The sequence below is a fragment of the Esox lucius genome, chromosome 8 (genome assembly GCF_011004845.1).
Source record: "Esox lucius isolate fEsoLuc1 chromosome 8, fEsoLuc1.pri, whole genome shotgun sequence".
NCBI lineage: Eukaryota > Metazoa > Chordata > Actinopteri > Esociformes > Esocidae > Esox > Esox lucius.
This window is the reverse complement of record NC_047576.1, coordinates 30,234,574-30,257,783: the sequence shown is the minus strand read 5'-3', so window position 1 is coordinate 30,257,783 and position 23,210 is coordinate 30,234,574. Positions and strand designations below refer to the sequence as shown.

The 23,210-nt window shown below is 46.0% G+C and overlaps 1 protein-coding gene across 1 annotated transcript in view; it reads left to right on the top strand.

Moving 5' to 3' along the window:
- The window catches only part of mast2 (microtubule associated serine/threonine kinase 2), a 146,738-nt gene extending 123,734 nt beyond the window's left edge, over positions 1 to 23,004 (top strand). The window contains 20 exon segments of the mRNA XM_010872513.4: positions 1,203 to 1,281; positions 2,988 to 3,139; positions 7,638 to 7,713; positions 7,848 to 8,057; positions 10,660 to 10,761; positions 13,537 to 13,838; positions 13,992 to 14,200; positions 14,410 to 14,548; positions 14,712 to 14,844; positions 14,930 to 15,095; positions 15,209 to 15,433; positions 17,246 to 17,510; positions 17,711 to 18,033; positions 20,139 to 20,348; positions 20,433 to 20,659; positions 20,745 to 20,867; positions 20,952 to 21,091; positions 21,325 to 21,518; positions 21,632 to 22,485; positions 22,487 to 23,004. Coding sequence (XP_010870815.3) covers positions 1,203 to 1,281; positions 2,988 to 3,139; positions 7,638 to 7,713; positions 7,848 to 8,057; positions 10,660 to 10,761; positions 13,537 to 13,838; positions 13,992 to 14,200; positions 14,410 to 14,548; positions 14,712 to 14,844; positions 14,930 to 15,095; positions 15,209 to 15,433; positions 17,246 to 17,510; positions 17,711 to 18,033; positions 20,139 to 20,348; positions 20,433 to 20,659; positions 20,745 to 20,867; positions 20,952 to 21,091; positions 21,325 to 21,518; positions 21,632 to 22,485; positions 22,487 to 22,903 — 4,546 coding nt within the window. The 3' untranslated portion in view covers positions 22,904 to 23,004.
- The last annotated feature ends 206 nt before the right edge of the window (positions 23,005 to 23,210 follow it).

The window sequence follows — 23,210 nt, the reverse complement described above, 5'->3', positions numbered from 1 at the left end:
ATGTCCTGTTGAACCTGAGCAGTCTGTCTGCCCTGCTGCTGTTGTTAACCTACGCTTGGCTGTGTTTGTGATGTCCCAAATCTGCATGGACGTCCCCTGTGAGCTGAATTGTACACCCTCCCGAAGAACGGATACATGTCATCTTATATTTAATCCCATGTTATGGTCAAGTGTGTGTGTGTGTGTGTGTGTGTTCTAACCTAACTGAATAATGGCGACAAAAATTTTCCCAAACTGGTTAAATCCACAAAATGTGACTAATTGGGATTTTTTCCCCATTTTGAAAAAAGGCAACTTTTTGGCATAATTGTGGCATAAAAGTTTCAATTGGGCTTGGGTTAGAATTATGGTTCGGCTTAAAGGCTAAAACACACGCCTCACAAACTCGCTGAACAAAGAATGCATGGGTGTGAATGTGCAAGAGGCAACACCTCAACCGCGTCATAGAGCGTGAAATTAGAAAACATGTCTATTTCTCTCAGACAGTGGTTACATGACAGAAAATGTCAGTTTATGCACAGTTACCTCTGAAATTTTGGAATATAGTAGGGTAAAAATTATACTTGGAAATGTGCATGGTTAGTGAGTGCATTGGTTATCACTTACGGTCTAGAGATTTTAGTTGGACTTTGTGGATACATTCCCCATGCAAATGAGGCTGTTGCTTTGGGCTGAATATTGAAATCGGTTGCTGACGTACCTGCCTTGGTTTTGAGCTTAGCAGGCTGGAAAAGTTTAGGAATTTGAGAAACTGTGGGCTACGTTATAACTAGAAAAAAGTTTTTGTTGTAAATGACTAGTTTTTATAGCCAAGTGGTGTCTTGTATGTGGGTCAGTCAAGCTGACTTTTTTATTTCTTCTGTATCAAGCCAGACACTTGGCTGGCTGATAAATATTTGCTAAGTTTGAAAGATAGTAGGCAAGCTAGTTATTGGTAGTTAAAAAAAAGGTTTTGCGTGAATTGCTAACTTCAGAATTACATGCGCAAATGATGACCCCATTAACGCTAGGCTTCTGTGTGTTTTCGGCTTACAGATAAGTTTTAGCGCTAGGGAGTAGAGAACAAGTCTCAAGTCCCCACAAGGATAGGACCACTAGAGTTATCTTGGGCATTCAGCTGGGAGAAGCACCACATTTGCTACCTTTCATAGTTAACACAGGAACTGACATCAACCTCTTCCGTCTCTTTCTCCCCATCTCAGGACTGATGGCCGACGTTGGTCACTGGCTTCCCTGCCCTCATCCGGATATGGCACCAACACTCCCAGCTCCACTGTCTCGGTGAGTGTGTGTGTGTGTACCCTATCTCTTACAGTATCTCACAAAATTGAGTACAACCCTCAAATTTTTATAAATATTTGATTATATCTTTTCATATGTGAAAACACTGAAGAAATTACACTTTGTTACAATGTTAAGTAGTGTACAGCTTGTATAACAGTGTAAAGACAACAGTCTTTCCCTTCTTCGGCACATAGCTCACCATGTTCGTGTTGCCATTTAATCCAAATTCTGAGCTATTCAACTGTTCTACAGCAATTAAATAACATTTGGATGGCTTCATGACAGGCGGTATGTCCAGCTTGTTCTGACGAAGAGTCCCCACAATGGTCAGGCTATTGGAATAGTACTTCTCAGCAAGAGGGACAGTGGTGGAGAAGTTGTCCATTGTGGTGTTGCGACCTATGATATGATTTATGAATTGTTGTCCATAGTAAATGTTCATAATTGCAATCAAAATTCCTATCAAATTCCGTAGTGAATATATATGACCAACAGTTGCTACTGTAATTTCTTACCCATATGGGTAAAGGGTATGTAGAAATCATGTATGTAGAAGACATTTAATGAATACCTGGAATATGTAATAGTATAATGATATATAAAGAAACACTAAATTGTGCATAAAATAATGAATATGGGTCACTACTTTACATTGTAGCAAAGTGTCATTTCTTCAGTGTTGTCACATGAAAAGATAGAATCAAATATTTACAAAGGGGTGTACTCACTTTTGTGAGATACTGTATGTGTCCCAGAAGAATCTCAGTCAACCTGTCCTAGCCCACCACCTAACATGATCCCCCTCACTCTCTCCCATCACAACCCTAGATAACACCTCTCCCACTACTTCTAACTGGTCTCCTAAAGCCGGGGTTCTCCAACCGCTCCTCTGGGTCTGCCAGCCCGTCAAAGTATTTGAACCCTTCCAGAGCTAGGACACAAATTAAACGTGTCAACTAATGATGCATCCTTTAAATAGATAAGTCAGGTGAGCTAATTCAGGCCCACAGCTAAACTGGAATGTGGTATGGTTTGAGGACCACTGATGTCCCCAAGCTCTGTAGCATGAGGATCAAAATGCTTGAAAGGGACAACTCCGTGTCAGTGCGGCTCACAGCATTCCCTTCATCTTGATAAGAAGCCAGATAAGGCGTTCTACTTCTCATCGGCTCAGCCCAGAGAACGTTTATAGAAATAGGCCAAATTAACTGTGAATATTCTTCTCCTGTTCGAAGATGTAGCATTCTCTACTAAGCCCCAATGTACACTGCAGTTTTCCACACAGTCATCCAAGTTAACACACTACTGCAGCACAGTAGAGCACACAAACACAGTCTGGAGTTAACATTCCCCCTAGCAGTTAGCTGCTACTACCGTTGGGCTCTTCTGTCCTTATTACACCCACCCTCTGGCGGTTAGCTGCTACTACTGGTGGGCTCTTCTGTCCTTATTACACCCACCCTCTAGCGGTTAGCTGCTACTACTGGTGGGCTCTTCTGCCCTTGTTACTCCTTTCCCCTTACTAGTTAGCTGCTACTACTTATGGGCTCTTCTCTCCTTGATACTCCCTCCCTCCTAGCAGTTAGCTGCTACTGGTGCTCTGCTCTTCTGCCCTTGGTACTCCCCCCATCCCTTTAGCAGTTAGCTGCTACTAGAGCCCAGCTATTCTGCCCTTGTAATCCTTCCCTCTCTGCTTCTCACAGTCATCCTGTTCATCCCAGGAGAAGCTGCACCAGCTGCCTTTCCAGCCCACGGCGGACGAGCTCCATTTCCTCACCAAGCACTTCAGCTCTGAGAGTATTACGGATGAAGAGGGACGACACTCACCCATGCGACCCCGATCACGCAGCCTCAGGTAGGACGCCCGCCAAAGACTTGTGTACCAAAACTTCATTTCCCAGCGCCCACCATAGTCTCTTGCCATCCATGTCTTGATAGAACCACCACAGATAGATCTCACCTCCCCGACTGAGTGTTGCTGTCAGTAGGCTACTCCCAGGCTATCACCAGTGCTGACTGAAAGGTCTGGCTGTGTTCGAGGCTGTCAGGTGTAACTTCCTAGTGACCTTATCACAAACACCCAGCCTTACCTTCTCTCCCTTCAGCCATCATCTCTCTCCTTCTGACTTGCTCAGTTTCTCTCCATCTCTTTGACGAGACTTCTGAGGGAAGTGTATTTTCTGTCTTCTCTCCACTCACATTATTAGTGATTTAGCAGACGCTGTTATACTGAGACACTTATAGGTGGTGTGTATTTATTTGAAGGTAACTATGAGACAACCACAGTTAGTGCATTTCTTCTTCAGAGTGCCAGTAATTGTCAGCAAACTCTGAGCTATTAGGAAAATAAATAGTTTTCCCTCCATCTCTAAGTAAACAGTAGGAGCAGTTTAGATGAGAAAGTATGCCTGGAATTTCAGCCTGTTTGGGTGAGATGATACTTCTGGCCTAATGCATGATGTGGCAAGGCTGATTTGATTGTAACAGACCAAGGGCTATTCAGCTGGGTTAGGGTGGACCTTTAGACCCTCGGTTCTGTGTACTGACAACATGCTCAGAATGCTAACACCCACACAGTTACACTTAGCAAGGGCAATAGAAGACACGGGGAAACAAATTCTAACAAATATTTATTGGTGTGTGTGTGTACGTACACACACAGTGGTCCATTAGACATTGTGATTATTTAAAAATCCAATTAATGGGACTGCATGTGGACTTATATGGTAACTACACAGTTGGCTAGTTAAAATATCAAACATACTAAGTTTCTTTGAAACAAGTCTCACCAACCCCCGACTAATGAACGCAACCTCATTAAGTGAAAGCTCTGAAATAACACTGTCAAATGTTTTTCAGAACAGTATTTTTCTCCGTCTGAAAACACAAAAATGACTATTTCAGGTTTTGAAGGTGGTGTGACGTCTACGCCCTTGACATCTGAAGCGTTTATTTGTAGTATTGACTATTGCATTGCATTACCATCAGATGGAGATAGACAAAGGAGAGAAGTGGAGGATGAAAGAGAACAATGTTCTGTGCCAAAGACTCCTTCAAAATGACAAACCCTGTATACAGCCTGTATACCTTTACTGACAAAAGAAATAAAAGCTAAACCGTCTTGTGTCTAGTTGTTTGAAGAAAAGAAATAACTGTCAGGGCATTCTGTACAAATGAATGGAAAGCATGAATGTCAGAGCTGAAACGTATTATGAAGTCTATATATAAACAGTGCTGTCATTCATACTTTAACTATTTGGAAATGCTTATGTAACACTTAGCTAATAACATAACATTTGAATAGCATACTCTTTTTGAAGCGTGTGTGTGTAATGTTTGTTTGGAATTAGTTTTATGCCACTTACTATTTGTGTCTTATATTCCACTTCCTTTGGCAATGTAAACACATTTCCCATGCCAATGGATCCCTTTAACGTTACATTGATAAGAGTGAGTGTTGAGTAGAGGAAGTGGGTGAGTTGAGGAGGTTGAGGGGTGAGTGGAGGAGGATGAGGAGTGGGAGAGGAGAAGAATGTGGAGTGGGAGAGGATGTGGAGTGGGAGAGGATGTGGAGTGGGAGAGGATGTGGAGTGGGAGAGGATGTGGAGTGGGAGAGGATGTGGAGTGGGAGAGGATGTGGAGTGGGAGAGGATGAGGAGGAGTGGGAGAGGATGAGGAGGAGTGGGAGAGGATGAGGAGGAGTGGGAGAGGATGAGGAGGAGTGGGAGAGGATGAGGAGGAGTGGGAGAGGATGAGGAGGAGTGGGAGAGGATGAGGAGGAGTGGGAGAGGATGAGGAGGAGTGGGAGAGGATGAGGAGGAGTGGGAGAGGATGAGGAGGAGAGGAGGAGGAGGAGAGGAGGAGGAGTAGGAGAGGAGGAGGATGAGGAGTGGGAGAGGAGGAGTGAAAATGGTAAGGTATACAGAGGCTTTAGGAGTTTTAACTGTGAAAGGGAGAGCAATAGACGAATAAGGGGTGGGCTTTTTCCACCCATTCTTTCTGTTTTCATAGCATTCACCCGTGACTGCTATGAAAATGGAGAAAGAATGGGTGCCAAAAAATGATAAAGTGAAGGAGCTGATGAGGTAGGAAAAGCAAGTGAGAAAGAGAAAGCACCGGAGGGAGTGAGATAGAGAAGGCGAAGATGAATCTCAGACCAGCTAATTAAGAGGAGAAAAAGAAAGAATGAAGCAATTATATCTTAATTTCATGGCCTTATTATCAGCAATGTTGAGCTTGATGACAGCAGAGCTTCTCCTGCCTTTCCTATATCCCTCCTCTTTTTTTCCTCTTTTCACTGTTATTTCTTTGGAAATGAGCTCAACATGTTCAGCCATCATGGTTTTTTCATTCCCAGTGACAGGTTGTGTTTTAATGAATAGCCCAGAGCTGTAGAGACAGACTGACATTAAACAGGATCCTGTACTCTTCCTTCAGCACCTAATCCCTTCATTCCAGGTCTCCTGTTTAATCTACCTGTGCCATTAAAGTCTTGTTGAGTGGGGAAAGGAAGTATTTACAGTATTGGTTAGGTTATGTTTGCAATTTTATTAGTGCACCACTCGTTGCCCATTTCTCATGATAACCAGAGACAAATCTCACTGCTAATATTGCACATAATTATGTTTTGCCTGGTGTATACAACTTTATTAGTGTTTGATTTCCTTTAGAATTCTTTGTGGGTATGATCTGAGGGAAATATTTGTCTGTTTGATGGGCGCAGACAGTGCCTTGCAAAAGTGTTCAGAAACCTGACCAATTATCTCATATTACTGAATTTCAAATGGGAAAAATGGAAATTGAAAATGTATTATCTCAAGGTGACATTGCTTTCATGTTGGGAAAGGTTTCTAAGAAAAATACTGAATACTCTTACAAGGCTCTGTATTTGGAAGGATACAGCACAATTGTATTTAATCAAGTTTTAAAAAACATAACATTAATGAACAGACTTACACTGTCAACTATACATCCAGAACTTTAAAGCTCGTTCTTCCCACAAGTAGAATTGTAGTCTATAGTTAAAGGTTGTGTTTTCCTCATAACTTTTCTTGCATGGCCTTAAGTTCTTTTTATTTGATGTTCTGTTATGAGAGCAATATTGGATTTCCTAATTGTCCTTTGTCAGTCAGATGTTTTTCATTGTCCGTACACAGGTGATTGAATTAGCAGCTCCTTTGATCTGAGCTTTATTCCGTAGCAACACATCATTCTGACACCCCCTCACCGACAAAGGAAGGTGTTGGGGGAGATTTATAAATAAAATATTTTGGTATTTATGAAGCAGCCTCTGGCTATGCCATCAGTCTTTGTCAGAGCTAACCTTTGCTTACTGTGGGATCAGTGCCATGGCAGTGATTGTGTTTCTGAGTGAAATGTTTTATATAAAAAGGCAGGTTTGTTTGACAGGACTCAGAGCTCAGAATGCATTCCTCCTTCTCTCGGATCTTCAAGATGATTGTCATATTTTGTCCAGAAAGTAGATGTTAAACCTGTGGGTTGTTTTTGGGGAAGAGAGTTTAATGCGTTAGAATTATTAATGGAAGCTCACCTTTGTGCCGGCGTAAAAGGGCAAATGCGTGTGTATGATGTTGACCTCATGTGTCACATTCAGTGTGTTCTCATTCACTTACACTGGATAATAGGTAGGTAATTAGGACAAGCAAGCTGTCGATGGATGACTAGAAGCATTACCTCATCGCCTGGTTGCAACAGCGCTCCTCAACACGACACCCGGATGACTCACACAGTCACATCTGTGGACCCCGAAATCAAATGGGCACTGCCCCCACATTCCCCCACCCATTCCAATCTCATCGTCGCCTCATTGCTTCAGACAGAGCCCTAGATTGTACCCTGTGAATGTGCCGTGAGTGAGACAGGCAGGTCGCTGCTGTTTCCTTTGTCTCAGCGGTTCCTGCAGCTAGCCAGACGTTTGATGTGGAGACCGAGATGAAACTGAAGCTACAGAAAGAAACTCTCACTACTACACATCTCACTCCCCAGGGAACTGACCTTTCCAGGCAAAGATATCCACCTGTCAGGAATATAAAAATCAAATCCCCTGTCAGAGCTCTGCGATGTGTGACTGCAGTATGTGTCTGTGTTTCTGACCTCCGAGCTGTCATCCTCCAAGCTACAGTCTCTGGGCTGTTATAGACCACCAAGCTTAAGCCTCTCAGGGTTGGTGTACACCACCTAGCTAAAGCTTCTCTGGGCTCATGTAGACCACCTAGCTACAGTCTCTCAGAGTTGGTGTAGACCACCTAGCTAAAGCTTTTCTGGGCTGGTGTTGACCGCCAAGCTCCAGTCTCTTAGTTCTGTACTCATCTTTTTTGTTTGTGCGCTTTCAGCCCCGGTCGCTCTCCCATCTCCTTTGACCATGAGATCGTCATGATGAACCATGTCTACAAAGAGCGCTTTCCCAAGGTACTGACCATGACAAAAACATTCATTGGTGACGTATTCAAACTCGAGGAAAATGTTTATTTGGGCATCTGCAGTTGTAAATCAGCTTTTCCTTTGGTGTGTGACTCGCTTCTCTTCTCACTAAATTCCTCCAGGCCACGGCTCAGATGGAGGAGCGCCTGGCTGACTTCCTGTCATCCTCAGCCCCTGACAAAGTGATGCCCCTGGCCGATGGGGTCCTCAGCTTCATCCACCACCAAGTCATAGAGCTGTCCAGAGACTGCCTGGACAAAAGTCGAGACGGCTGCATCACCTCACGCTACTTTTACGAGCTGCAGGAGAACCTGGAGAAACTGCTGCAAGACGTAAGTCGACTGTTTCATTCTGGCTGTTATGGTGGGTTATTAGGAATTAATCCTTAGCACTTATCGTCTCTGTTATTTTGCTAAAGAGATGTTATTCTGTGTTATTAACTTTTGTTCATTTAGACTCCTGAGAGGGAAATGACAGAGTCATGTTTGTTAACTCCCACGTCACACCTGGTTTCACTAAGGTCCTCCTCTCTCATCATTATGTCTCGTCAGGCTGTTTGTCAGCCCGTTATGATGTCATAGGATGAGGAAGTCACATGGCTTGTTTGGTCCATCAGAATCACCTCCCTATGTCTCCCTATATAGAAGTCCACACTATACTAGTCATTAAATAGGTCGGTGATGTCCATGTCTGGATTTTGGAGTGAAAATCAGTGGTGTCTCTATTAACTCAGTCACTGTGCTGAGAGGCTGATGTGACATTATTGTTTCCAGTGGCCTGACCCAGGCCCCCAGTTGACAGAGGGGTGATGGGGGGGGGGGGGGGGGGGGGGTCTCTCCTCCCCTGATTCTAATTTCACAGCCCAGCAAACAGCAGTAGTGACGGATGACTCTTCCAGACACCCAGGAGGAGGGGGTGCACTGAGGGGGAGGGAGGGGCCAGTGAGGAGTTTTCCAGCCCTAGATTGGCTGTTTAAAGCGTCCCGCATTAGGGCTGATGCCTGCTAGAATATGGTTAGTGTGAAAGAGGCAGGAAAAGACGGCAGCCGGCCCGTTCAGGGAACAGACCCGTGGAGAACAACCTGCTGGCCACATATGGAAACCGAACAAAATGAACGTTATATTAGAACTGAAGGACGAGGGAAAGAGAGGACGAGTGCAAGGATGACATCACCTTCACGGTGACAGGTTTGGTGGCTCGGAATGAGGCAGGTGGTAGAGATATAAACCTACCAGGGACGTGACGGAACCGTGAACAGGTGCCCTGAGCGGAGGGATCCGGAAGGCCGACGTCTCGTTTCTTCCTCTTCGTCTTTTCTTCCTCCTCATCACTTTGGCTCTAGATGATGTCTAGCGTGTCTTGGCAGAGGAGGCTAGAGGAAGAGGAGGTTCTGCTGCATGTTCTGGAGCAAGAATGGAGGAGGGAGAGGAGGAGAGAGAGGAGAACAATCTCGCGGGACTGTGATCGAAAGGCTCTTTCTTGTGACCCTCTGCTCTTGTCTCTGGTCTGCTTGCGGTTGGGGGTGATGTTTGGACTGAGGTCAGGGTCATGGTCTCTGCCGAAGCGTGTTGGTTTGTTACAGGTATATCTGTGACGGGAGACAGGCATGGTATTGTAAAAGCTTCTGTTTATTATTTACATTTTTGGCTTGAAAACGGTCTCTGAGCACTCATCTTATTTTGTCAGGGACACGCATTGCTATGTCGACATATGACGTGTGATCTTTGACACTGTACATGAAGTGTGTCTCTGGCATGCAGTCTGTCCGTATCGGGGGCCAGTGGTGTGTTTTTCCATTGTCTTGTCTCAGTCCTCTCAGACCACTACCTCAACCCTCCAGGACATTCACCACATGCCGAAACCCCATTAAAAACCTCACAGGAGACCACGCCATCCTCCTCGAGCCCAGGCTTCAGGAACCTGTTCACATATCATGCCCACCTATGGTCCCGGCTTGGACCCCTGTGTAGCTGCAGGTCAGATGACATGGTGGTGGTTAGCTAGCCGGGCTGCCTGCGCAGCACTCTCCATTGGTCACAGTCTGTCCGAGGTGATCCTGTGGCTTGTTGGCGGGCGCCAGTAGTTAGGTCTTACAGGCAGTTTAGAAGAGAGACAGTAACAAAGCAACACATTTACTCACACACAGAAACACACACACACACAGATCCAGACAGTGGTGTTAATTGGACATGGTGAGAATCTAAATAAGAGCAGGTCGTCTGGCTTCATATTTTGTGCTTTTTTACAGTATCTTGCCATGTGTAACATTATTGATGGATTTTAAATCAAATCAGTCTGATTGAGGTCCCACTGCTGTCTTACCTTAACAGTTGTCTACACCAGGAGGGGACCTTCTCTCCCGGCGTCCCCCCATCTCAAGCACTTTGGAGCTTTCATTACCTTTATGAATTATTTAGTGGCTCGTTGGAGCCCTTGGGGCTGCCTGCCTAGCTTTTTGCCTGCCTGTCACTATGGGATGTTTCTATTAGCGTGTGGCAGAGAAACACCTTGCCAGGCCTTGTTTATTAACAGCTCAGCCTCTAATTACTCTGCCGTTCAGTTTACCTGTCTGATGGATGTGTTTTATGCGCACACACACACACACACAGTTACAGCTCCCTCCATCATCTGAGTCAGAGGGGGTTTTCTGGGCTAGATACATTCTATGGTAAATGATCGTCTAAACTGGCGTCTTCCACGGTGTACTGTATTTCTACTGCAGTGAGATCATTGTGCTTTGGTTTGCTAGCTGTCAGTCTGTATTCTAGGTAGCATAAATGCATCTTCTCATCCTGTTTCCTGTGTCATAAGCAAAAAATGCACCAAAGCTGATTAGATTTGATACAATACTCTTTCTCTCAGGTGACGTTTGCCTATTTCTTCAGGTAGCGCTGAAAGTGCTTCTGACAGGTGTCCCCTTTGCTCTCCGTCTAGGCTCACGAACGCTCGGAGAGTGTTGAGGTCACCTTTGTGACCCAGCTGGTGAGGAAGCTGATGATCATCATCGCTCGTCCTGCGCGCCTCTTGGAATGTCTGGTAAGAGGATGAAAGCGAGGAGACTGGAAACTCTCTGAGGTTTCTAATTCATGTTTGCTTTAAATAGCCACTACATTCTCTGGGCCTTTCAGCAGCTTGGTATTAACTGGAGCCGTGCCGAGTTGTGGCACGGCTCCAGTAGTAAATTAAACAGTAAGGCACAAGGACTTGTGTTATATGGCCAATATACGACTTAGACATGCCTGGACACAGCACTTAGCAGTGGTATATTGGCACCCTTGAGATGCCTTATTGCGATTATAAACTGCTTACCAACGTAATTAGAGCAGTTAAAAGTGCTGTGATATCATACCTGTGGTATACAGTCTCTTATAAACTGGGTGGTTTGAATCCTTAATGTTTATTGGCTGATAGCCGTGGTATTAGCTAATAGACAGTACATCACATATACACATGACATCACATCACTTTTTTACTGTTTGTAATGTATTGCCAATATACCACAGCTAAGCGCTCTTTTTTGCCAATCCACAATGTATTGTGCCTAAGAACAGATCTACTGCAACAATTTGATTTGCACAGATTATTCAACGGTAGTGATGTTTGGCCGGAATGCAAATGTTTTTTAAAAATAAAATAAATAAACACTGCCTTTGCACAGAAGAACCTCAAACCAACCATAAACCATGGAGGTGGTGGCGTTATGGTTTGGGGCTTCTTTGCCCCCTCAGGGCCTAGTTCAATTCATCATTGAGGTTATTATTGAGTCAGCCATGAATTCCATATTGTACCAGAGATGTGAGGCCTTCCGTTAAAAAGCTGAACCTAACATGAATCTTACAACAGGACAATGATCCCAAACACACAAGCAAAGCTGAAACAGAATGGCAAAAAAATAGGAATTGGAGTGTTATGGAATGACTGAGTGTAATAACATTCAGTGATTATTGTAAGGCCCACTACAATTATATCCTAAATATCTTGTTTTTATCATATGCACGTCTCTTGGTCTCTTTAACTTAACACCCACATTTGCACATTTGGTGTTCTCTTTGAAACACAATGCAATTTGAAGTCTGTATACTGCCATTTTCAAGTCAATTTGCAAATATTCATGGAGCCATCATATGGTAATTACCGTTATTTAAAGTTTGCTAAATGCTGGTATAATTTCCTATGTTGATAATAATGGCGTGTGACAAGTGCTGTTACATACTACTAACAGCTTTGTGATTTGTTATTTTCCAAGTGCTACTGAATATGCTCAACTGTAATGCGCCAATTATTACCTCAGACTGTCAATCCATTTCAAATCTTAATCACATTTTGCTCTTTCCAACCTAGGCATACTTAAAACCAATGCTGTTGGAATGAAAATCTGTCAGTTCCTTGGTGGCGTAATAAAACATTTAGACCCTCCTACAACAGCCACAGTTCTTCATTATAGTACTGCACTATATTAAAATCACCTCCTTCCTCCTCATTGTTTCATATATTTTGAACTAATATGCACAATAATCAGTTTCAATTGCCAATCTAGCTGTTGTCGCTACTCATTTAGTGAGGAGAGAGACACCTCTGTGGCTGGGTACTAATGTGCAGCATTTTGTCTTGGCCCCTTAGGTCAGCAGAGTGTTCGTGAAAATAACACCTAATTAGTTTTGAAAAACAAAACTATGTAAAATGTCCCTAATTAAGAAAAGTCACCAGAGGAGCATGTTGCTTTCAAAATGGCAGATTTGATTTTAATTGCAAAATATAATGGCTGTGGGCGTTAGCCTGTTGCAGTTATGTTGTTAATGAACATATCAAACCTAAGTGCTTAGGTAATGAATATTTATGTCATGGTTTTCAAAAGTGACAGAAAATATACATACCTTTTCTCATATATCCGTTCCTATTTGCAAGCCATTAATTGTCCTTTTATCGTTAATAAGCTATTACTGCTAATAGTTTGGTGACTCAAGCCTAGCACTGTATTTATTGTCGTCTGTCCTTAGAGGAAAATGTGAAACATTCTACAATACAGACATTTATCAACCAGAGGGACTTCTTCCCTGCTATCCATTCATGCTCCCAGCTCTTTCTTACCACCAGGCCCAGCCCGTCGCTACTATCTTGGCCTAGGGTTAGGGTTGAGAGACAAAGGGTTAGGGTTGAGAGACAAAGGGTTAGGGTTGAGAGACAAAGGGTTAGGGTTGAGAGACAAAGGGTTAGGGTTGAGAGACAAAGGGTTAGGATTGAGAGACGAAGGGTTAGGGTTGAGAGACGAAGGGTTAGGGTTGAGAGACAAAGGGTTAGGATTGAGAGACAAAGGGTTAGGATTGAGAGACGAAGGGTTAGGGTTGAGAGACAAAGGGTTAGGATTGAGAGACAAAGGGTTAGGATTGAGAGACGAAGGGTTAGGGTTGAGAGACAAAGGGTTAGGGTTGAGAGACAAAGGGTTAGGATTGAGAGACGAAGGGTTAGGGTTGAGAGACGAAGGGTTAGGGTTGAGAGACAAAGGGTTAGGGTTGAGAGACAAAGGGTTAGGGTTGAGAGACAAAGGGTTAGGGTTGAGAGACAAAGGGTTAGGGTTGAGAGACAAAGGGTTAGGATTGAGAGACAAATTGGGATTCACATACATTACGCTGCTGCTGTCCAATGCTTTGGATTATTTTACAATATATCTTCACCTCATCTTGATTCTGCTTTTAGAAGGGATTTGTTCTGTGGCTGTGCCATTCAATCTGTGTTTTATTGACTAATCAACCGTGGCCGATTCAAATACATTCCTCAATTATATCGTCTTCCTCGTCTCCTCCCGGGATGCAGGAGTTTGACCCAGAGGAGTTCTACCACCTGTTGGAGGCAGCGGAGGGCCATGCCAAGGAGGGGCAGGGCATCAAGTCCGACATCCCCCGCTACATCATCAGCCAGCTGGGACTGACCAGAGACCCCCTGGAGGAGATGGCCCAGCTGAGCAGCTACGACAGCGGGAACCCTGAGACACCGGAGACTGACGACTCTTTGGAAAGTCGAGGTGCCACGGTACCGGCCGTAGCTCCCCCTAAAACCAAGGCCCCCCGCGAGGAGGACTTTGAGAACATCAAGCTCATCAGCAACGGAGCCTACGGGTGAGACACAAAGGCTGGTCGTTCGAGGCCTGAAGCCTCTCATGGTTTTGTTACCCCGCAACAATGACGGGAACACTAGAAATATTTCAGTTCTTGTCGGCCGCCGTTTGACCATTTGTTCTTCCCAAACCCCTCGCCTGCCACTCTCTACAGGGCTGTTTTCCTGGTGCGACACAAGGAGACGCGGCAGCGCTTTGCCATGAAAAAGATCAACAAGCAGAACCTGATCCTGAGGAACCAGATCCAGCAGGCCTTTGTGGAGAGAGACATCCTGACATTTGCAGAGAACCCCTTTGTGGTCTCCATGTTCTGCTCCTTCGAGACACGCCGACACCTCTGCATGGTCATGGAGTACGTGGAGGGTAAGACCTGGTCCTTCACACTGTCCCTCTGTGGCTTTCCCCTGGAGAGCTCCCGGTTATGCAGGTTTTTGCTCCAAACTTGTTTTTATGCATCACTCATCAAATTGGTGGAGTCTTCTTTTACTTCTGTACGCTGACTGATTTGGTTCCTGCTCCGTGTCTGTGCGTGGACGTGTTTATTGAATGCCGTTGCCCCTGCCCGACACTAGGTGGCGACTGCGCAACCCTGCTGAAGAACATCGGGGCTTTGCCGGTGGACATGGCACGCATGTACTTCGCTGAGACCGTGCTGGCGCTGGAGTACCTCCACAACTACGGCATAGTGCACCGAGACCTGAAACCCGACAAGTGAGTTCCGTGCCCAGACATTCCTCAAAATGGCTGTATCTATCTTATAGCTTTTCATTCAAGTATTTGTCCCTGGCTTTAGTAATTCACCTATTCAACGCTATTTGCTGTCGATAGTGCTTCTGGCTCTCTCATTCTCGCCCTTCCCGTCTCTCTCTTGCAGTCTTTTGATTACTTCACTGGGCCACATCAAGCTGACGGACTTCGGCCTGTCTAAGATCGGTCTGATGAGCCTCACCACGAACCTGTATGAAGGACACATAGAGAAGGATACCAGGGAGTTCCTGGATAAACAGGTACGGAGAGACCGACGGACAGACCCTCTAAACCTGTCTGCTGTCTATGGGCCCTGTAACCCGATCTATGTGTGTTACTTCTCAGGTGTGCGGGACCCCAGAGTACATTGCTCCCGAGGTGATCCTGAGGCAGGGCTATGGGAAGCCAGTGGACTGGTGGGCCATGGGAGTCATCCTGTATGAGTTCCTGGTGGGCTGTGCTCCCTTCTTCGGAGACACCCCAGAGGAGCTCTTCGGACAGGTCATCAGTGGTGAGTTTTTAAAAGAGAAAACAATATATTAAAAACTCCTGTATTGTCTTGATTACTGAACATATGTGGGGGAAAATGCGTCTGATGACAATTTTCACACTCTGTGTCTGTAGATGAGATAATTTGGCCCGAGGAGGACGAGGCTCTCCCTAGCGATGCCCAGGACCTCATCTCTAAATTCCTCAGACAGAACCCTCTGGAGAGGCTGGGCACTGGCAGTGCGTTTGAGGTGAAGCAGCACCGGTTCTTTTACGACCTGGATTGGAATGGTCTGTTGAGACAGAAGGCAGAGTTCATCCCTCAGCTGGAGTCAGAGGATGACACCAGCTACTTCGACAGTAAGTAACACCTGTACATGATGGACATGTTTTTATAGTAATTGTCTCTTTTATTTTATTGGAAAACATTTAATGTTGCTGTCTATTTAACTCTATTGGAGTACATTTAATGTTGCTGTCTATTTAACTCTATTGGAGTACATTTAATGTTGCTGTCTTTATCTCTATTGGAATACATTTAATGTTGCTATCTATTTAACTCTATTGGAATACATTTAATGTTGCTGTCTATTCAAATACAGTGGGGAGAACAAGTATTTTATACACTGCCGATTTTGCAGGTTTTCCTACTTACAAAGCATGTAGATTTTTATCATAGGTACACTTCAACTGTGTGTGACGGAATCTAAAACAAAAATCCAGAAAATCACATTGTATGATTTTTTTATAAGTAATTTGCATTTTATTGCATGACATAAGGATTTGATCACCTACCAACCAGTAAGAATTCCGGCTCTCACAGACCTGTTAGTTTTTCTTTAAGAAGCCCTCCTGTTCTCCACTCATTACCTGTATTAACTGCACCTGTATAAACTCGTTACCTGTATAAAAGACACCTGTCCACACAATCAAACAGATTCCAACCTCTCCACAATGGCCAAGACCAGAGAGCTGTGTAAGGACATCAGGGATAAAATTGTAGGCAAGCAGCTTGGTGAGAAGGCAACAATTGTTGGCGCAATTATTAGAAAATGGAAGAAGTTCAATAACGGTCAATCTTCCTCGGTCTGGGGCTCCATGCAATATCTCACCTCGTGGGGCATCAATGATCATGAGGAAGGTGAGGGATCAGCCCAGAACTACACGGCAGGACCTGGTCAATGACCTGAAGAGAGCTGGGACCACAGTCTCAAAGAAAACCATTAGTAACACCCTACGCCGTCATGGATTAAAATCCTTCAGCGCACGCAAGGTCCCCCTGCTCAAGCCAGCGCATGTCCAGGCCCGTCTGAAGTTTGCCAATGACCATCTGGATGATCCAGATGAGGAATGGGAGAAGGTCATGTGGTCTGATGAGACAAAAATAGAGCTTTTTGGTCTAAACTCCACTCGCCATGTTTGGAGGAAGAAGAAGGATGAGTACAACCCCAAGAACACCATCCCAACCGTGAAGCATGGAGGTGGAAACATCATTCTTTGGGGATGCTTTTCTGCAAAGGGAACAGGACGACTGCACCGTATGGAGGGGAGGATGGATGGGGCCATGTATCGCAAGATCTTGGCCAACAACCTCCTTCCTTCAGTAAGAGCATTGAAGATGGGTCGTGGCTGGGTCTTCCAGCATGACAACGACCTGAAACACACAGCCAGGGCAACTAAGGAGTGGCTACGTAAGAAGCATCTCAAGGTCCTGGAGTGGCCTAGCCAGTCTCCAGACCTGAACCCAATAGAAAATCTTTGGAGGGAGCTGAAAGTCTGTATTGCCCAGCGACAGCCCCGAAACCTGAAGGATCTGGAGACGGTCTGTATGGAGGAGTGGGCCAAAATCCCTGCAGCAGTGTGTGCAAACCTGGTCAAGAACTACAGGAAACGTATGATCTCTGTAATTGCAAACAAAGGTTTCTGTACCAAATATTAAGTTCTGCCTTTCTGATGTATTAGATACTGCCGATTTTGCAGGTTATCAAATACTTGTTCTCCCCATTGTATATTGGAATACATTTAATGTAACCATCTTTTTTACTCTATTGGAATACAATTAATGTAGTTGTCTCTAACTATATTGGAATACATTTAATTTCACTGTCTCTTTAACGCAATTGGAATACATTTAATGTAACTGTCTCATTTTGTCTCTCTGTCTGTCTCTAGCCCGTTCAGACAGGTACCACCACGTGGATTCTGAAGACGAAGATGACACTAATGACGACGAGCACTTAGAGATTCGCCAGTTCTCCTCCTGCTCGCCCCGCTTCAGTAAAGTCTACAGCAGCATGGAGCGCCTGTCCCTCCACGAGGAGAAGCGAACACCACCGCCCACCAAGCGCAGCCTCAGTGAGGAGGGAGGGGAGCGCATCGACAGCCTCAGTGGGCTAAAGTCCAGAGACCGCTCCTGGCTGGTGGGGTCCCCTGAAATGTGAGTATATACAGACGAGGCCAGCAAACCAAAGCCTTATTTACTGATGTTATGCTAACGTTTCAGCCGAGTCGCGTCGACCAACTTTGAAACACATGGAGAATCCACATTATAACATGCTTGGCTTAGTCAGCCTTTTTGAAAGATGTGATACAGTGTATGTACTGTGTTGTGTAACATGTCTCTTCGGTCTTCTGCAGCCTGCGTAAGCGCCTGTCCGTCTCCGAGTCGTCCCACACAGAGAGTGACTCGAGCCCTCCTCTGACGGTTCGTAGGCGCTGTTGCTCCGCCATCATTGAGATGCCTCGTTTTGCCATCTCCTCGGAAGAGGAGGGAGGGATGTCCACCAGCCGTAAGAGCCCCAGCCTGCTCACCCAGACCCCCGGTGTGATCAGGGGCCCCCGCAGTGAGGAGCTGCCCCTCTCCATCCCCGAGCTCCCTGTAGAGAGAGAGCTGAAACTGGACGAGTCCCCCACCACACCTGGGTCAGCCGGCAGCCAGCAGAGCAGAGCCACATTCACACGTCAGTACAGTGTCATGTATATAACACTATATTACAGTATGATGAATTAACCCCGACAGTGTCATGTATATAACACTATATTACAGTATGATGAACTAACCCCGACAGTACAGTGTCATGTATATAACACTATATTACAGTATGATGAATTAACCCCGACAGTGTCATGTATATAACACTATATTACAGTATGATGAACTAACCCCGACAGTACAGTGTCATGTATATAACAGTATATTACAGTATGATGAATTAACCCCGACAGTGTCATGTATATAACAGTATATTACAGTATGATGAATTAACCCCGACAGTGTCATGTATATAACACTATATTACAGTATGATGGAACTACCCCTGACAGTACAGTGTCATGTATATAACACTAAATTACAGTATGATGAACTAACCCCGACAGTACAGTGTCATGTATATAACACTATATTACAGTATGACGAATGAACCCCAACAGTGTCATGTATATAACACTATATTACAGTATGATGAACTAACCCTGACAGTACAGTGTCATGTATATAACACTATATTACAGTATGATGAATTAACCCCGACAGTGTCATGTATATAACACTATATTACAGTATGACAAATTAACCCTGACAGTACAGTGTCATGTATATAACACTATATTACAGTATGACAAATTAACCCCAACAGTGTCATGAATATAACACTATATTACAGTATGACAAATGAACCCCAACAGTGTCATGTATATAACACTATATTACAGTATGATGAACTAACCCAGACAGTACAGTGTCATGTATATAACACTATATTACAGTATGACAAATTAACCCCAACAGTGTCATGTATATAACACTATATAGCAGTATGATGAACTAACCCAGACAGTACAGTGTCATGTATATAACACTATATTACAGTATGATGAACTAACCCAGACAGTACAGTGTCATGTATATAACACTATATTACAGTATGATGAACAAACCCAGACAGTACAGTGTCATGTATATAACACTATATTACAGTATAATGAACTAACCCAGACAGTACAGTGTCATGTATATAACACTATATTACAGTATGATGAACTAACCCAGACAGTACAGTGTCATGTATATAACACTATATTACAGTATGATGAACTAACCCCGACAGTACAGTGTCATGTATATAACACTATATTACAGTATAATGAACTAACCCCGACAGTACAGTGTCATGTATATAACACTATATTACAGTATGATGAACTAACCCCGACAGTACAGTGTCATGTATATAACACTATATTACAGTATAATGAACTAACCCAGACAGTACAGTGTCATGTATATAACACTATATTACAGTATAATGAACTAACCCCGACAGTACAGTGTCATGTATATAACACTATATTACAGTATAATGAACTAACCCCGACAGTACAGTGTCATGTATATAACACTATATTACAGTATGATGAACTAACCCAGACAGTACAGTGTCATGTATATAACACTATATTACAGTATGACAAATTAACCCCAACAGTGTCATGAATATAACACTATATTACAGTATGACAAATGAACCCCAACAGTGTCATGTATATAACACTATATTACAGTATGATGAACTAACCCAGACAGTACAGTGTCATGTATATAACACTATATTACAGTATGACAAATTAACCCCAACAGTGTCATGTATATAACACTATATAGCAGTATGATGAACTAACCCAGACAGTACAGTGTCATGTATATAACACTATATTACAGTATGATGAACTAACCCAGACAGTACAGTGTCATGTATATAACACTATATTACAGTATGATGAACAAACCCAGACAGTACAGTGTCATGTATATAACACTATATTACAGTATAATGAACTAACCCAGACAGTACAGTGTCATGTATATAACACTATATTACAGTATGATGAACTAACCCAGACAGTACAGTGTCATGTATATAACACTATATTACAGTATAATGAACTAACCCAGACAGTACAGTGTCATGTATATTACACTATATTACAGTATGACAAATTAACCCCGTCATGTATATATATGGTACTGCGTTTCCTTTGCATTCATCTTCCTCCCTGTCTGTAGCGGGTAGTTCTGGAGATGTATGTGACCGTTTTACCGGGTCTGGAGTGGACAGTTCCAGCTCTACGCCCAAGGCCATCAGTGACCTGGCAGCTCGCAGAGCCCGCCACAGACTGCTGTCCGGAGACACAGACAAACACACCCAATCCAGACCCCTCAATAAGGTCATCAAGTCGGCCTCCGCTACCACCCTCTCTCTCATGATCCCTTCAGGTGAGGCCATGAGAGATCTCTTTCTGCTGTTTCTAGGACCAGTCCGATCTGCTTGTTAAATCTCCCCTCTGCCCCTCCCACTAGACCACCATGGAGCCTCCCCATTGGCCAGTCCCATGTCACCCCACTCCCTCTCGTCCAATCCCTCGTCCAGAGACTCGTCGCCCAGCAGGGACCTGTCCCCGGCCGTAGCCAACGTCAAACCTGCCATTGTCATCCACAAGGCGGGCAAGAAGTACGGCTTCACCCTGCGTGCCATCCGGGTGTACATGGGAGACACCGACATCTACACTGTGCATCACATGGTCTGGGTGAGTGACAGGCCAACTGCCAATGAACACTCCTCTGGTTTGGGGCGTTGAGTGACAGTGATTGGATGTTTCGTCTGTCCGTCAGCATGTGGAGGACGGAGGTCCGGCCCAGGATGCGGGGCTGAGGGAAGGTGACCTCATCACCCACGTGAACGGAGAGGCTGTCCACGGCCTGGTCCACACTGAGGTGGTGGAGCTCATCCTCAAGGTACAGGCACACACACTGACTCACACACACGCCAACAAATGCACGCACGGTCGTCTGTTAAAACGCGCCGTGTCTCACCCTCAGAGCGGAGGTAAGGTGTCGATCTCGGCCACTCCTTTCGAGAACACCTCCATCAAGGTGGGCCCCGCTCGGAAGACCGGGTCCAAGTCGAAGATGGCCCGTCGCAACAAGAAGACCAAGACCAAAGAGGGAGGCCAGGAGAGGTTGGTCTCTTAGCTGAAGGATCTCGAACATGCATTCAACCCAGCCACGACCCATCACATTTCATCACCAACTTGGGGAATGGTTACTTTAGTACATACATACATTCGTCCCTCTGATCTTAAGACCAAATTACAAACTGCATGGCTCAGCTTAATGGTTGAATTAGAAATGTACATCAGGATACATTGAATGGAACATAACATCTTTTTAACTGTATGTTTGTTTTCTATAGCAGCAGTAAGAAGAAGAACTCTTTGTTCAGGAAGATCACTAAGCAGGCGTCTCTTCTCCACACCAGCCGAAGTCTGTCCTCTCTGAACCGCTCTCTGTCCTCTGGAGAGAGTGGACAGGGTTCCCCCACACACAACCTATCCCCCCGGTCGCCCACACAGGGCTATCGCTCCACGCCAGACTCGGCACACTCTGGTAGGGCACTGAGTGGGCTGAACCCACAAACGCACCACACGCACAGGCTTGAAACAAGGGACTGTTGGTTAAGGTCTAACCATGTGCTTGTGTGTTTGTGCTGTTTTTCTCAGTAGGGGGAACCTCGTCTCAAAGCAGCTCCCCTAGCTCCAGCGTACCCAACTCCCCAGCCAGCTCTGGTCACATCCGGCCCAGCTCCCTCCACGGTCTCGCCCCCAAGCTTCAGCGCCAGTACCGCTCCCCTCGCCGCAAGTCGGCCGGCAACATCCCCCTGTCCCCCTTGGCCCGCACCCCTTCTCCGACCCCACAGAGCACGTCCCCCCAGCGCTCCCCGTCCCCCCTGCCTGGCCATCTGGGCTCCTCGTCTATGGGCCAGTCGTTCCCTGTCAAGCTCCACTCCTCCCCCCCTCTGGTCAGGCAGATCTCCAGACCTAAGAGCGCCGAACCACCGCGCTCCCCACTCCTCAAACGAGTACAGTCCGCCGAAAAGCTAGCCTCCTCTCTCTCGTCGTCGTCGTCCTCCCCCTCTCCGTCAGGGGCCGCGAGTGACAAGAAGCTGCCCACGGCGGCGACGGGCCGTAAGCACAGCCTGGACATCTCCCACCAGGAGTTTAAGAAAGAGATGCTCCAGAGAGACCCAAGTCTGCAGAGCCTGCAAGAGTCGGCAGGGGAGAGAGAGGGCCTGCAGCTGGGGCCTGGGATGGGGGGCCGCGGGGGTCCCGTGGAGATGGGCAGCCTGAACAAGCACCCGTCCTCTGGCAGAAAGCTGGGGCGCCAAGAGGTTGAGGGGTCGCCGGCGGCCGGATCTCTCGGCCTGGCCCCCGGGAAGAGCAAACTGAAGGACAAGCTGTCAGCCATTAGACAGGACCGCGCAGAGAGGAGGGAGTCCCTGCAGAAGCAGGATGCCATACACGAGGTGGACTCTTCCGAGGACGAGACGGACGAATGCTCGGAGGACAGTCAGGATGGGCGTGGTGGAAATAAGTGCACCTTCACCCCCCCGCTGCTGCGCCCCACCTCCGTCATGGCCGCCACTGCCCGCACGGGACCCGGGGGCACCCTCCCCTCCCTGTGTCTGGCCCCCTCCTCCACTCTGCTCCCCAGCAGAGCTGCATTGCCCTCCTCGCTCCCAGAACACAAGCCCACTCACAGTGCTCCTTCGCAGGGAGGGAAGGACAGAAACCCCGCCCCTTCAAGTGACTGTCAGAAGAGAGAGGGAAAGGCTTCGGACCCCGGGTCCAAGTTTACCCAGAGCCCCCTGTCCAATGCCTTCGCCACCCCCGGCAGTGCTTTCAGCTCAGTCAATAAGGATACATTCCCTAAGCCTTCTGCTTCGTCTCCACATCAGGACTGGAGGAGCCCCAAGCTGCCCGAGGCCAGAGTGAGGAGCAGTAGTCCTGGGTTATGGAGTGAGGAAAGAGACTCCGGCCTGGAGGCCCCCAGATCCAGCCCCACCGGGTCCATTGATGGTAGTGACATAGCCCCTAACCCCACCTTCTCCCCAGGCATCACCAAGGAGAAAAAGGAGGCAGACAACCGCAGGCAGGCGGCAGCGGCAGCAGCGGCGGCGGCCTACACCACCCCCGATTACGCCACCCCCAGCCCCCCTGCCTCCCCGTCCCCAGTGTCCGTTTTAGAGAGTGGGGTGGACAAGATGGTGTCCCAGTTAGCCACTGTGGCTAAGAGTGTCCT